Source organism: Polypterus senegalus, chromosome 18 (genome assembly GCF_016835505.1).
Source record: "Polypterus senegalus isolate Bchr_013 chromosome 18, ASM1683550v1, whole genome shotgun sequence".
Lineage (NCBI taxonomy): Eukaryota > Metazoa > Chordata > Cladistia > Polypteriformes > Polypteridae > Polypterus > Polypterus senegalus.
Window position 1 is genome coordinate 37837258 of NC_053171.1, and position 14008 is coordinate 37851265.

Sequence of the window (14008 nt, forward strand, 5' to 3'; positions counted from 1 at the left end):
ATGTTACGTTATTTTTACAATGTTTCCTTTTTCATAACTTCTTTAACACACTACTTCTCCGCTGCGAAGCGCAGGTATTTTCCTAGTCAATAATATGTAAAAAAAAAAAAAATTAATGATTTTCGTTGTGAATTGTGTTAGTTATTAACTAACAAAGCTGCTGTTAAAATAATATCTGCCCCCCAGGTGGCCATCATATAATACTGTCTTTAAGTAAATACTCCTAAATTACACGTAGTAATGCAAGGCTATTACAGCAATTTTGACAAAAATTTGCCAGATTACACTGCTATATCCGTAAGTTTTAATCTTTTGCAATGATTGTTTTTTGTTTGCTTTAGGAATTAGTGATTCGTTTCCTGAAACGAGCAGCCAGTAATCTTCAGCAGGCCCTGAGGATGGTTTTACCAAGCCGAAGGCTTCCGTTTTCTGCTAGACGTCGCATTTTGTCACACCAGCTAGGAGAATTTATTCATTGCTACAACAAGGTAATAATGGTTTCATGTTTATATTTATTTAATGGAAGATTACATTTATTAAAACTTGATCTTGAATGGAGTAGCCAGTGGTGACTGTACCTTATAATACCAAGCAAAATGAAAACTAGGATGAGAAATAATGGAATATTAAACTGTCATGAATACCACATTTACACAACGTGGACAAATTAAACTGTTGTATTGCTTATTATAGTAAGTCAGTTAAGTGATTGTTTCTTAATGTCTTAATACACATTTAACTTGCTTTGTTAATTTCAGGAAACTGAACAGATGCTAAACAAAATGGAAAGCTTAAAAAAAGAAGTAGAACAATATGTAAATGCTGACTTGTTTGAGATGTTTGTGACTGAAGCCAGGTGAGGACAAAAATCAATTTTAGAACTTCAAATCTTTTTAGTAAAATAAAAGAAAAAATAGCAAAACAAGTGAAACCCTTAGTTTATGTGCTGGTTATGTATAATCCCATAACATGAAAATTATTTTTCTTTAAAGTGAAATAGAAACCAAAGGGTTGGTTACTGTGTATATATATATACACTGTGAACCTAGATGAAATACTCTTCCAATGAATAAAAAAAAAAAGTTTCAAAGGTTCTGGAAAGTGTATATGTAATTATAGGGCTAACTTTATACCTCCTTAGTTTGTGTAACTCATACTGATTTCCTCTAAGATGCTCTATTACTTTGAGGTTGCTGATTTGCATCACTCTCAGCTATAATTCGGGTACAATATTGCTTTTTCATGAGCCATTTTTAAACACTCAGTTTTGTTGTTTAAAAATCCTTAGTTTTGTGTAACACGTTGTATGGAAAAATTCTGCTCCAGATGAAGTTCAAGCACTTTTAAGTTCACATAATATAAACATATGCTGTATTGCCAGCTTAGACTGTTTCATAATCATCTTTCTAAATATGTGACAGATCTGTTTTATTATCTGACTTGTAAAAATGAAAGGTAAGTTTTGGGTAATTGTATTTTTAATTAAATAAATTGTTTCCAATTTCATTTTAGCGAGAGTGATCTTGAAGAGGTTTTAACATATTATACACACAAAAATAAATCAGCCAGTGTTTTTCTGGGTACTGGACCAAAAACTACCAAATGTGGAGTGGATAGACAATCAGAAATTCAACGCAAATTCAGGACTCAAAAAAGTAAGATTTTTTTTTTAAGATAATTAAATATAAGAAAAAAAAATTAAGGGATACAAACCAAATTAAAACCTGTATTTTTGCAGCACATGCTTAGTATCACAAATCCCTAATTCCAAAATCCAAAACTTTTGGAGCAACGACATGACACTACAAGTGAAATATTCCATACCTGACCTCACTTGCCCATGTGAGGTTCTGACCAGTGTTCCCTCTAATTTTTTATTTATTTTTTAGCTGGTGATATGAATAACACACAAGCTGGTACTTAATGGATTTCTTTAGTCTCTGGTTTAATTTCAAGTGGCACACCAAAGCATGTATGACAAACGGAGCTGGTAAGCGGGAATCTGCTTTGACGATCTGCAAACTTTTGGCACCAGTTTATCAACCGTCATTACTCTGTTTTTTCCTTATTCTCTCTGTAGAGTAACATTTTAATCAAAACATAGCATCATAACTTTAGAATGAATTCCTGCCATTGTTTGCTGTTGGCAACTGATGCAGATGTTCTGCTGATGCTAATATGCACAACTTTTGTTTCATGAACAAAATTATTTACCTCCAGGTTATTTGTATAAAGGTGTATATGAATTTGGAGCATAAATACATTCTGTGTTTGGACTGGGATCCCATCCACAAGATATCTCATTATGTATATGCAAATATTCCAAAATTCGAGAATATCCAAAACAGGAATACTGCTGGTCCTGGGCATTTCGGATTAGGGATGTGCAACCTGTAGTGTTTTAGGCTGCCTTTTATTTTGTGCTCTCACATATCATCTAAATCAACCTTTTCATTAACTTTAGCATTGTCATCAAAAGATGAAGAATCATGTACATCAGAGTCTTCTACAGCTAGTGTTGTCCATAGTTCGTGTTCTCCGAAGAGTTCTGCAGAAAATTCAAAGTCTCAGTCTATAGCTCTGGACTATGCCCAGATTTACTCTCACCGCCCTGCTTCATCAACATCACATGCTACTTCATCAACTTCCGCAGCAGCAGCAGCAGCATCATCTCCTTCAGGGGACATAAATTCTCCTCAGTGGTCATCTGTACTAAGCAGGACTGCATCTGCTACTAATCTTTCTCGACACAGCCTACATCAGGAAGGTTTACGGCCTTGCAGGACTGGTACTTGTTTAGTTCCTTCTTCTGATTCAATGTCTTCTTTACCAAGTGCCACTCAGATATACAGTCAGAAGCTATCCAGGCCAACATCTGCAAGGCATGGTAAGAATTCTATTTCATGTACGTTCGTCATGACAAGACTATGAGTGTTGTCTAAATCTTTCTCTGTTTACATATTTTCAGTGTTGTTATGTAAAACCTTAGACTTAACCTTTTTTTCATTTTAGTTCAGTGTTTGTCTTAGGTTGGATTCATTTGTTTAAACAGTGGTTATAACAAACCTCTTTATGCTGTGTTATATTTGAATATTGATCTTCATCCAGTGCCTGGTTTGTTCCTGTTATATTTTTGCATAGATACAGCATGTACTTTCTGTGAGCTTAATAAGACTGTTTGCCGCGAACGAGTGGTTTAACTTTGTGTCGTATGGGAACCACATTTTTTAAAGTAGTTTTGAGTTTGAATGTCACAAATATTGGCACCAAGTTTATTAACGTTATTAAAATAAAATCTTCAGTAAATTTAAATGAAGAAAAAAATGTTTGCATGGGCATTTTATTTTGCCAATTTTTAGTTTTCTGTTCTTTATTTTTGGGTTTCACAGTTTTCTATGTTAATTAAAAACCCTATCAATAACAAGAATACTGCACAATGTAATACATTCTGCAAATAATTACAAAGTTCTAACTTAAGGAAAAGTATGTGAAGTGGTATTGTGGCTTGGGTCAAACTATAGAACACCCTTTTTTGCCAGTTTGGAAATAAACAACCTTTAATTATGTTTATGTTGAAAATGTTATGGTTAGTATTTATTATGTCAGTTTTCAGAGAATGTGGGGAGACACTTGTATGATTAGATCTGGTTTAGAAGCAACTTCTACTGTAGATATATTTGGCTTTTTAATATGATGAAATGTAGTGACAAACTGTGGATTGACCCAGGGTTAACAATGCATAAAGTATATCTACACTCTTAAAAATAAAGAAGGGTTCTTTGCAAATGAAATTGGTTCTTTTGGCTTTGAAAATGTTCCATATATATTGATAAAGCAGAAATATTTAATGTATAACAGACTACCTAGCATGTTACTAAGAGATTAAGAAAACCTGAACTTAGGACTCTTGCTTCATACAATAACAAAGACTTTTAAAATCAGGAACCCATTGGTATTCCAGAAATTTTGTAACCATTTATTCATGGTTATTTCTGGAACGTGTTAAATATCTAAATAAATAAACTCTTTCTGGAGCCTTCATTTGGAATGGTTCTTTTGAGAATGAAAAATGGTTTCCCTATGGCATTCATCTCCCTGAAGAACCACTTTGGCATCCCTAACTTTAAGATAGTAGCCATAGAAATGGATTGAATGTTATAAATCAATAGAATTAAATATTAAAGGCAGTAAATTAAAAATGAGAAACAGAATGTGAATAAGGCATAGTTTTGTCTTATCCAGTCCCTGGTGTTTGAACCCTTTCATTTTATAAAGTTTTGAAGTTTATGTTTATACAAAAAAAATTTTAAATAATCAGTTGGTCAGTCATGTTCTTTTTGATTAGGACTAAATATAACTGGGTTATAGGGGAAATGGAGAATAATTTTTTCTTATTGTATTTATGCCTGTTTATATACATTAATTTCTGCATTATTCCGTTACATTGTAGTCTCTGTTTTAAAATTTTAGATGTGCCATAATAGATGAAAATATAAATGTAAAAAAGCACAGTACACAGTATCTGAAAAGTTTACCTTTGGGTTTTTAGTTTCCACACAGATCAGTCCCATTAAGTCTCGACCTGGATATACTGTCATGTGTAAGGAGGGTGGTCACATCTTCCCACAGTATGACTGCAGCCAGGTAGCAATTGCTACTGCGCTACAAAGGCTAGCAGAGAAGCAGGCCTCAAGACAATATTCTGCCTCCAGCCACATTAGCCTCCTGACTCAGCATGTAAGTTTTTGCATTTTTTTAAATAATATTCTTCTCAAGATTCGTATATGTTCCAAAAAACAAACAGCATTTAAAAAATATTTAAACTTTTTTTGAGTGAACAATGTTTATCTATCTATCTATCTATTGCATTCATATTAAACATAATTGTCAATCCCTTTACAAAGAAAGAAAACACTATTGAAATTAATGTTTTTTGGATTTTAAATAGTATAGCAAAATTGTACCCTTGTCGTAAGTAAACCATTATTCTGTTTGGTCCGGCACCATTACCTGTGTTATATCACTTTGGGTATACTCTTGCATCTTTGCCACCATATGTCAAAATTATGAAACATTTTAGAAACTGTTGTCATAGCTAGTGTCATTCGGGATGTTTACTTGATTGCATATCTGGCTTATATGGAGCACTAGCAAAATACCTGCGCTTCGCATTGGAGAAGTAGTGTGTTAAATAAGTTATGAAAAAGAAAAGGAAACATTTTAAAAGTAACGTAACATGATTGTCAATGTAATTGTTTTGTGACTGTTATGAGTGTTGCTGTCATCAAGGATTTGATTATCATTATTTCTTTCAATCAGGTTCGTATTTGGAGGATGTGTTGTGTTCACGTTATATTCTGTGTTTCTCAACTGTTGTAAAGATAACAGGTTTCATTCATCGAAGTGTTCACTACCCAAATAGGTACTCGTGAATCTAAGATGTTTAACAGCCATTCCCGGTATTAAGTTGTGGATTTGCCTGCGAATATTTAGCGGCAGCGTGTCTATGAACTTAATTTAAACTTAAGCTTTGCACCTTGCTTTCCTATTGATATGTCTACAAAGGCTTGTTCAGATTCAGAGGGTTGTTCCTTTCGTACTGCATCAATAAACAGCTCGTCTTCCTCTTTATCTGAGACATCACACACTGCATGCCTGGGTTTACCTTTCCCAGTCCTGCAAACTTTAGTGAAGTGGTTCAATTTACCACATGTTTTACATGGTCTTCCTTTAGCTGGACATTGACTTTTTCCACCGTGTTCTTTGTTTCTGCAGTACCTGCACTTATGAATATGCTTGTATGTGTCACACGCTTTATATTCTTTTGCTGCCTTCTCAATTGTGTGATGCGTTTTTTGTTCAGCGCTCTTTGGAGGTCTTGCTTTTTGTTTGCGTTCTGCATTCACAGTCAGTTCACATGAGCCGCTCGGAGTACATGCATCGAAGGTTCTCAACTGTGGTTGTGCTATTCCGTTACAAAGTGATCAAAAGTCTCGTTTATACCCTGCGTCTTCTCATTAAACTTGTATCTCGCATCGTATCTATCGTATTCGTCGTAGGCATGACAAACACCAATGACGCCATGTCTATGAACTTAATTTAAACTTAAGGTTTACACCGTGCTTTGTTTCCGCAATAGCTGCACTTATGAATATTGTATGCGTCACTCGCTTCATATTCTTTTGGTGCCTTCTCAATTGTGTAATGCTGATGGACGGCCTTATATTATGGGCAGGCACTCAATTACGTGGGAGGCGTGACTATGAGGGACGCAACTCCACCTCACACGGCGACTGAGCTGCAGACTATGGCCGTATACATGTACGTAAGTAGGATTCAGTTATGACCGTTACGCGTAGAATTTCGAAATGAAACCTGCCTAACTTCTGTAAGTAAGCTGTAAGGAATGAGCCTGCCAAATTTCAGCCTTCTACCTACATGGGAAGTTGGAGAATTAGTGATGAGTCAGTGAGTCAGACAGTCAGTGGGGAGCTTTGCCTTTTATTAGTATAGATTGCATTTAAGAAAGTATTTACCACTGATGATCAGGTAGGTCTTCCCACTGAATGTGAATAATAAGTCTTATACTGCTTGGTCAAAAATGATTTTGCATATTAATGGTTTCTTTAACACATGTCTGAGGAGATGGGTGTATTAACTGCTGTATTGTTCAGGCATAAATTAGAGGTCAGCATGGAATAGAATAATGATAATATCTAATGTTGTGCTGTCTCTGATAAACAGAGTGGAATGGCAAAAAGAGATTCAAATTCCTGTTAATACACCATTGTGTGAAGAAAGGTTATGGGAGTATATTAAATTATGTAGTTTTGCATTTTACTTATTTACAGCAACCCTAAGAGTGTCTTTACTATGACACAATGTGACATTCTCTTGAGTTCAGTGACTTGTTGATTAACAAATAAATGAATTTCAATATTGAGAAGGGTAAATGAGGCTGCATCTTTCTAGAGGTGTGCAGTGTGTGAGGTCTCATTATCAGATTCCCTGTAGGGTAATCCTTTGTGCTGCTTTTTAACAGGCACTAAGGTTCTGTAGTAATTGATGCTTATAAATAAAAGAATGTACTGAATTGGCACAGGATCCTCATGGCTGGGAGACATCATGTTCGCAGGGCTCCATGTACTAAGTGTGAAATGGGTTCCTGTCATTATACTTGCCTATCTTTCAGGCTTGTTTAGTTTTGTGGGATGGTGCTGGACCACACAGAATGAAGTTTTATTATTTCCTTTTATTAAGGAATATGATAGATAAAGCTGTTATGTCAGTTGGGAGAAGTTGCCAACTCGTGTTGTATCTTTTCAGCATGTGATTATTTTCATACAAGATAGTGTATTAGAGATGTAATTAGAGCTGTAAATTGATATGTTTGGTAAAACAGCTTGTAGTAGTTGCAGTGGAAATAGCTAGACTATTACCTCTGAAGGACTTGTAGTTGTTGTTTTTGAAGCGATCAGACACAAATAAGGCTTAAAACTATAGGTTTAGAGGGATTCATTTTTTTACAATGTCTGAAAGTACTGGGTAGTAGTAATTAAGTGTAATGTTTTAGTAAGCAGATGGAACATTTGTTAATTGATAAATCAATAACTATTAAGACAGACTGGTAAATCAGTGACTATTAAGATAACCAATATCAGTCTAATGACTGTAATTATAGTGTGTTGTTTTAGGATATAGTGTTGGAAACAACAGTCTTTTAATGTTACTTATGTAGAATAGGCCTTACTATCAGATACCCAAAACAGCTAAAAGAGTAAAATTCTGTTCATATATATTCTTGCTGGAAAGCATAACAGGGTGTTTGAATTGGAATTGTTGCTGTCCTGTTTCTGCTTCAAGTGGGCAAATATGCACTAAAACATAAAGACCCCAGGAAAGCAACCAAATACAATTTTTATACAGGTTGTACATTCCATAAAATAAAACCATAGTGAATTTAAACACTTAATTGTATGTACAAATTATTATTTAAGATAGCAGGTCTGAGAGTTGGGATGAGTCAACATTTGACACATGCTATTTCATTGTCATGTTGTTTTAACAGATGCAAAATATGTCTACTATTAATGTATAGGGAATTAGGGGAACAAGCCATGTGTTCAGCAATATAATCTATAAAAGTACACATATAACATGCTTCATTTAATTTACTTCTGGATTATTTTTTTTTTTTCTGTTAGCCTGAAATTTTACAAGCATTCTCTGAAACTGACTTCATTTGTTCAACGAGAGTGACAGTTTTTGTTTTGTCATGTTTTTCCTCAGAGATGCACACGACATACACAGCTTTTCAGTATATTATAGACTAGCAGTTCTGTGTCAGGACATTTTGTACCAAGACAAGTTCGAGACGGTTTAATAAAATATCAGTATATTGACTTACTTCTGGAATTGGAAATAACATCTTTGATTTGCACTAAATACTGTGACACTTCAGAATCTGTACATTTAGAAATGTTACGATTACATTATACATTAGAATTGGTAGCTATTTTGTATGTTGTGGGCTTTATAGGTTTGAAGTGACAGGATTTTACCTTAAATTATATAAAAGAATTGAAGCATATCTGCTAAGTACATTTTTTTTTAATAGTCTTAAAAATATTTCAGTGGTTTTGCATGTTTCTTATGTAGCGGTTTTAAACTTAATTGCACCATATTATACCTTAGAAACCCTTAGTGCTATGTTAGGAAAGGATTTTTCCATCCTAGCCTGGACTAGACAGAAATGAAAGACAATCAATGCGATTCTGTTGTTCTTTTGTACAGTATGTACTCAATCCACCCTTTTGAAAAAAAAGACCCTGAAAGGCGCCAGCATACCTAGTTTTACAGCATCTAAGGTTACATTAAGAGGATTTTAAGGAGTCTTGCATTTAACTATTACTTTACATTTCATTTATTTCATTGTAAAAAATATAAATCTTTATCAAAACTTTATTTTAATCTTTTTTTTTTTTCTTTTTTTTTATTCAGAATTTGTTTTTTATGTGTAGCTTGTTTTTATCATATAAAATATCTCAAAGTAGCTAGACAAAAATTCTTTTCTGCGGTAAGCTCTGCTGTTTTAAGCAAATGAAGATATCATTAGGACAGGCCACTAAATTATTTTAATAGCCTTAATTGGCCTCTTATCTGCCATGTGCAAAAAGTCCATGATAATCAGGCCTCATTAGAATTAATGTGTCCAAGAAGGCAGGGTCTTTTGTAAAAGGAAATGTCTGAAAAGTCAATCTAAGAGAGGAAATGTAGATGCAGAGGCTGTGTTGAGGGCATGAACCCGTTTCCTGGTCAGAATTAGGTGAAAAGCATACCCTTGAAGATATTTTTTAGTGACACAGTAGTGAATGTGGTTGACATATTGTCTCAGGAACTAGTGTTTGATTTCTGTCCTGGTCATTACCTGTCTGGAGTCTGTACAGTATGTTATCCACATTATTACATGAGATTTTAGTGGCGACTTCACTTTAGGTATTGTGGCAAGAGAGTTGTCTTTGTGGTGACTGGCAAACTGTTTAATGCAGGTGATGGGTAAAGTTCAACATTTTGGCTAGGAAAGCATTTCTTTAGGTTTCATTTTGGTTAAATATATCCTCACACTCACCCTAATTCAGTAATGCCTTAGAAAGGAGCTTTTGTATCTTGAATCTTTGATTTCTTTGCTGAATAACAATATTCTGCCAAGAAAGGTTTGGGTCAAACCTACAGCCCAGAGATATACTGTACAGTATAAGTAAAGTATGAGCAAATCTAAACAATATAGACACTATATTTTTTAACATGTAATAATTGCAGCCTGGGTATATCACTTATATCTTGTAGACTGGCCTTGTTCCATTGGCACAAACTGCTGTTGTTTTATGGAATGTAATGCTAGATACATGGCATGTTGATAAAGAAGGATTACTAAGCTGAAAATTTTTTTTTTTTTGCTAATCTTATTCTGCATCTTCTGTTCAATTAATGATTTGTTTCACTATACATATTAGATGGAAAAACATGTGCGAACAGCTCAAATAGTGATCTAAATCAAGCTTGGAGCCTGGATGCGGAATTGATATTTTTATGTCATCTTAAACCTTAATGCAATTTTTGTAAACATTGTGAGGCACACTTCATAGATGTGACATAGAGAACAAAATACTCTACATTAATAACTGCTTGCAACTTTTTAAGCAAGTCACATCTGTAATATTTTAAAAATGAATAGTAAAGCTATTAAGTATAGTCATCAGCTGGTCTCTCTTCTGTTGGTAAAGTGCTTTTCTCACTTAGAGTACAGTTTGTGAGATTCCAATGAAAGTTGTTTGAGATTCTTGTGTCAGTTTAGAATTTTAAAATGTTTCTGCTTTTATTTTCATTGGATTTATATTTGCCTACTGCATTATTTCTTTCTAGAACATTACCATATTCACTAATGCTTGTTAAGCTCTGTTTTCAGTTAAGTATCTAATTATAGAAAGATTTGTCTTTGGTCAAAGGCAATAACAGAAGCATTGCTTGGTGCTGAATCAGTTTTTTGTACACTGCTGCAGTTCAGGTGTGGATGAGGTCTGACCAGAAATCCTAAAAACACTACATATTGTGGGAATTTCTTGTCAGTGTTGTTTTGAAGGTGTGGACAGTGCTTTTAGAGTAGTAGACTGGGGTTGTGGTCGGTTCCTTGAATAAAAGGGGCCACAAAGCTGTATTGCATTTAAAAATGGAATCACACTCTTCAGTTTCTCTGGGAAAGCGTATGGTAGATTTACTGGTTAAGGGCATTGTCTGTCAGTCAAATCTTAGAAGCAAGTTCAGCCCTCACTATAGAAAATAGGACAAGTTATTTGTCCTTGCATAGATTTTTGAGGGTTATTGGGAATTTTCTAGTCCTGTGTGTCTATATAGGCTTTGCAAACTTTCAAAAAGATTTTGACTGTGTGCCGTGTATAATGTGGAAGGTGTTATTATAGAATGGGTTTGAGGGGCACTTGCTGTGTGTCATCCGGGTGCTGTAATTGTCGAGTGAGATCTTTGTTTACATACAGTACTTGATATTAAATGGAGTCTGTTCAGTGTCAGCATCCTGTAGTGTTTATAATTTTTCATTGACTGATCTCAATATGCAGCCAAGGTTTAGGGAGTATTTGGTTTGGAAATCTAAAGGTTTAATCTTTAATTTTTGTAGATTTTCTTGACCTCCTCCGAATGATTCCAGAGGCACAGCTGAGTGTGATGTGATTAGGGTGAAGATTAGAATCTCCAAATTTGAAGTCTTGGTCCCCTGATTCCTAGCTTGTTTACTACATGTAAGGGATAGGCAGCTGCAAACAAATGAAGTGTTCAGTTTTTTCAGAGCCTTGTTCACAAGTGAAGTGATTTGTGAGATTAACAGATGAATTGGGTCAGCATTTTGAGCAGATCTTATAGTGCACTGTGATAGTGAATTGAAAGATAAACCCTGAAATGAAGCTTTCAGCTTATAAGTAAAAAGTGCAAGTTCTCATTTTCACCTCTCATCATGAACTCTAGTTAGTAACCAAAAGAGTGAGATTGCTGGCACAAACAGCCATAATGATGTTCCTGCACCGGTTTGAAGGAACATTCTTTTCAGCAATGCCTCCTGTTTATCCCATGGGGGTTGCAGAGTAGTCTTAGGGTCAGACGCAGATCTTATTGGAGGGACTGTTTCTCTGTGAAAGTTGCAGAGATATAGGGGGCCTGCTCTGTCTAACCTGGAATATTGCCCCCATAAATATTACCAGGAAAGTGAATTTAAAGTGAAGTGAAGTGCAGAGTTCTTTGAGTTAAACAGTTGCATTGTTTTTATTTTATGTGAAGTACATCTAAACAGATGACTCTGTTTGCAAGTTTTATCTGCAATAGTGACATATTCTGGCCTATGTGGGGAGAAGAGAGATGTTTAGCATTTGAGTGAGTTACTGATTACAATGCTCCTCTGTTATAATATTTTGATTCATAATTTGGTTTCAAAAGATTTTTTACTGATATGACTGTGCTATGTTTTGTATAATTGAGTCCTGTGCAGGATGTAACAATGTGCTGAGCTGACTGCAACTTTTGTTTATTAGATGCCCATGTTTGCTCAGTAGTTCCAGTCTCAATTGTAAAAATGCACTTTTTGTTTTATCAAGTCTAGTCATCTGTTTGAACCAAGTCAGTTCTAATTTCATTCAAGTGTTAATTTACAAGTCTTTATTGCCCAAGAAATTTACTGGAAATATTACAGCAAAGTTTCTTTTTAGGATTTCTGTTAATTAATCGCTGAATTATAAATATTTTTTATTGAGTTTTCATATTCACTCAAGTACTAAAAATTACTGTATCCCTTATAATTGAAACTTGGCACTTTAAATGAAGTTTTTTTTTTTAAAGTGAGCATGCTACTGTTGTTCTTTTAAGGTTTTCTGAAAACAGTAATGAAATTGGTTAGAAACTAATGTTAAAATTGTTTGAAGCAGGAAACACACCTTGCTTCAGCACAATGACAACTATCTCATCAAGAAGAATTTTCAAGTACTCTTGTTTCTTTTGCAGTTGAGCAATCTTAACCTGTCAAATGGTGCTTTCAGTCATGGGAGTTCACCTTTTAATCCTGCGTGCTGCACTGCCGCTTCTTCATCCAGGCCGTTAAGAGGCTTGCCATCAGAGACTGCCCTGGCCAGTAATATAAGGTAAGCTGGGTAAACAACTTTACTTAAGTTAAGAATATAGACCTCTTATATGGCTAATTTATATATGTAATGCAGTAATTAACTTGATTTATTTAGTTTGCTTGCATGCAGGTTGGCAAGGTAACAGCATGATGACTTGCTCAGTTATAGAGGTCTTGATATACAGTTAATGTAAATTGTTTTCCACACTAGGAGAACGGAAATACATGTTTGACTTGTGTAATGTTTCAATTGCATAGTCTTAAACCTTACATTAAACCTTTTACTGTTTTGCTGTCATTTGCTTGGTTAGCCGACTTCTAGCATCATACAGGAACACTTTACATTTGCTTCCAGGTTGCACTGGTTTTCTTGCTCACTGTGCTTCTAAACACATAGTACACTGACAGGATTTACCATCTTATGGCAGTGCTCTTTACCTGTAAAGATGTGTTATATATGTAGTTTGAATTTACTTTAAATTATAAATATCCATTTTATATTGTTTTTCATTTACCTGTTGCTCTGTATTCTTGCTTACAATTTGGAAGAGCCTATTGATGTTAACCAAAATTCAATACAGTACTCAACAAAGTAGGCTAATTAATGTGGCTGTTACAGTAAGTGGAAGGCAACAGCATGTGTTTCTCAGATTTTGATTTTAGGTTTTACTTTACAGATACAGTACTTTGTTTTTTAGATGCTTCAGTTATTCTACTTTTCAATACTTAAAAACTCCTAGTTGATTGTATGTTTCTATAGTTATTATTGCTTTAAATATCACACTCTTCTGTAATAACCAGTAAATCATTTTACTGTCTTCAGTTGCCTTTCCTTGTCGGACGGGCCTGTTCCTGAAACAGTTCCTTCAACTTGCTAAGATCCTTTTGAGGATGTAGGAAACTTTACTCACTGACACTTGGGCATTTCTTGCACTTAGACCTACACTTTTAAGGGTAATAATGGTCCATCTGTGTCTTATTTTGTTATTTTATATATTTTTTGCTATTATGACCTCAATATACAGTGCAATATTGTCCAAAAATGCTTCAGAGTGTGGAGCAACACAGTTTGTTCCAACATTGCTTTTATACAGACAGAGGGCTTGTAGGTATAGTCAGTTAAAGTTGGTACTGAGGAACTGCATCAACTTTTAAAGTTTGATTAGCGTCCTTAGCTGCAGAAAAACCTATAAGTTGTTAACCCAGTACTTGTTTCGTAAAATACCTTTTTGTATAAGTGAAGATGGCATTGTTTTTCAATATTTGGTACCTTAAATTTTTTTTAACCTCTTACAGTTTGATTTCCTTTGTACCATTTCATGCTGTTCT

The 14008-nt window shown here is 34.6% G+C and overlaps 1 protein-coding gene across 2 annotated transcripts in view; it reads left to right on the forward strand.

The window, feature by feature from the left end:
* The window catches only part of ttll5 (tubulin tyrosine ligase-like family, member 5), a 311958-nt gene that overhangs the window by 172728 nt on the left and 125222 nt on the right, over positions 1-14008 (forward strand). For both annotated transcript variants that reach the window (XM_039741240.1, XM_039741241.1), the window contains 6 exons: positions 342-488; positions 759-856; positions 1513-1655; positions 2465-2887; positions 4550-4737; positions 12562-12698. In XM_039741240.1, coding sequence (XP_039597174.1) covers positions 342-488; positions 759-856; positions 1513-1655; positions 2465-2887; positions 4550-4737; positions 12562-12698 — 1136 coding nt within the window. The remainder of the gene's footprint in view (positions 1-341; positions 489-758; positions 857-1512; positions 1656-2464; positions 2888-4549; positions 4738-12561; positions 12699-14008) is intronic.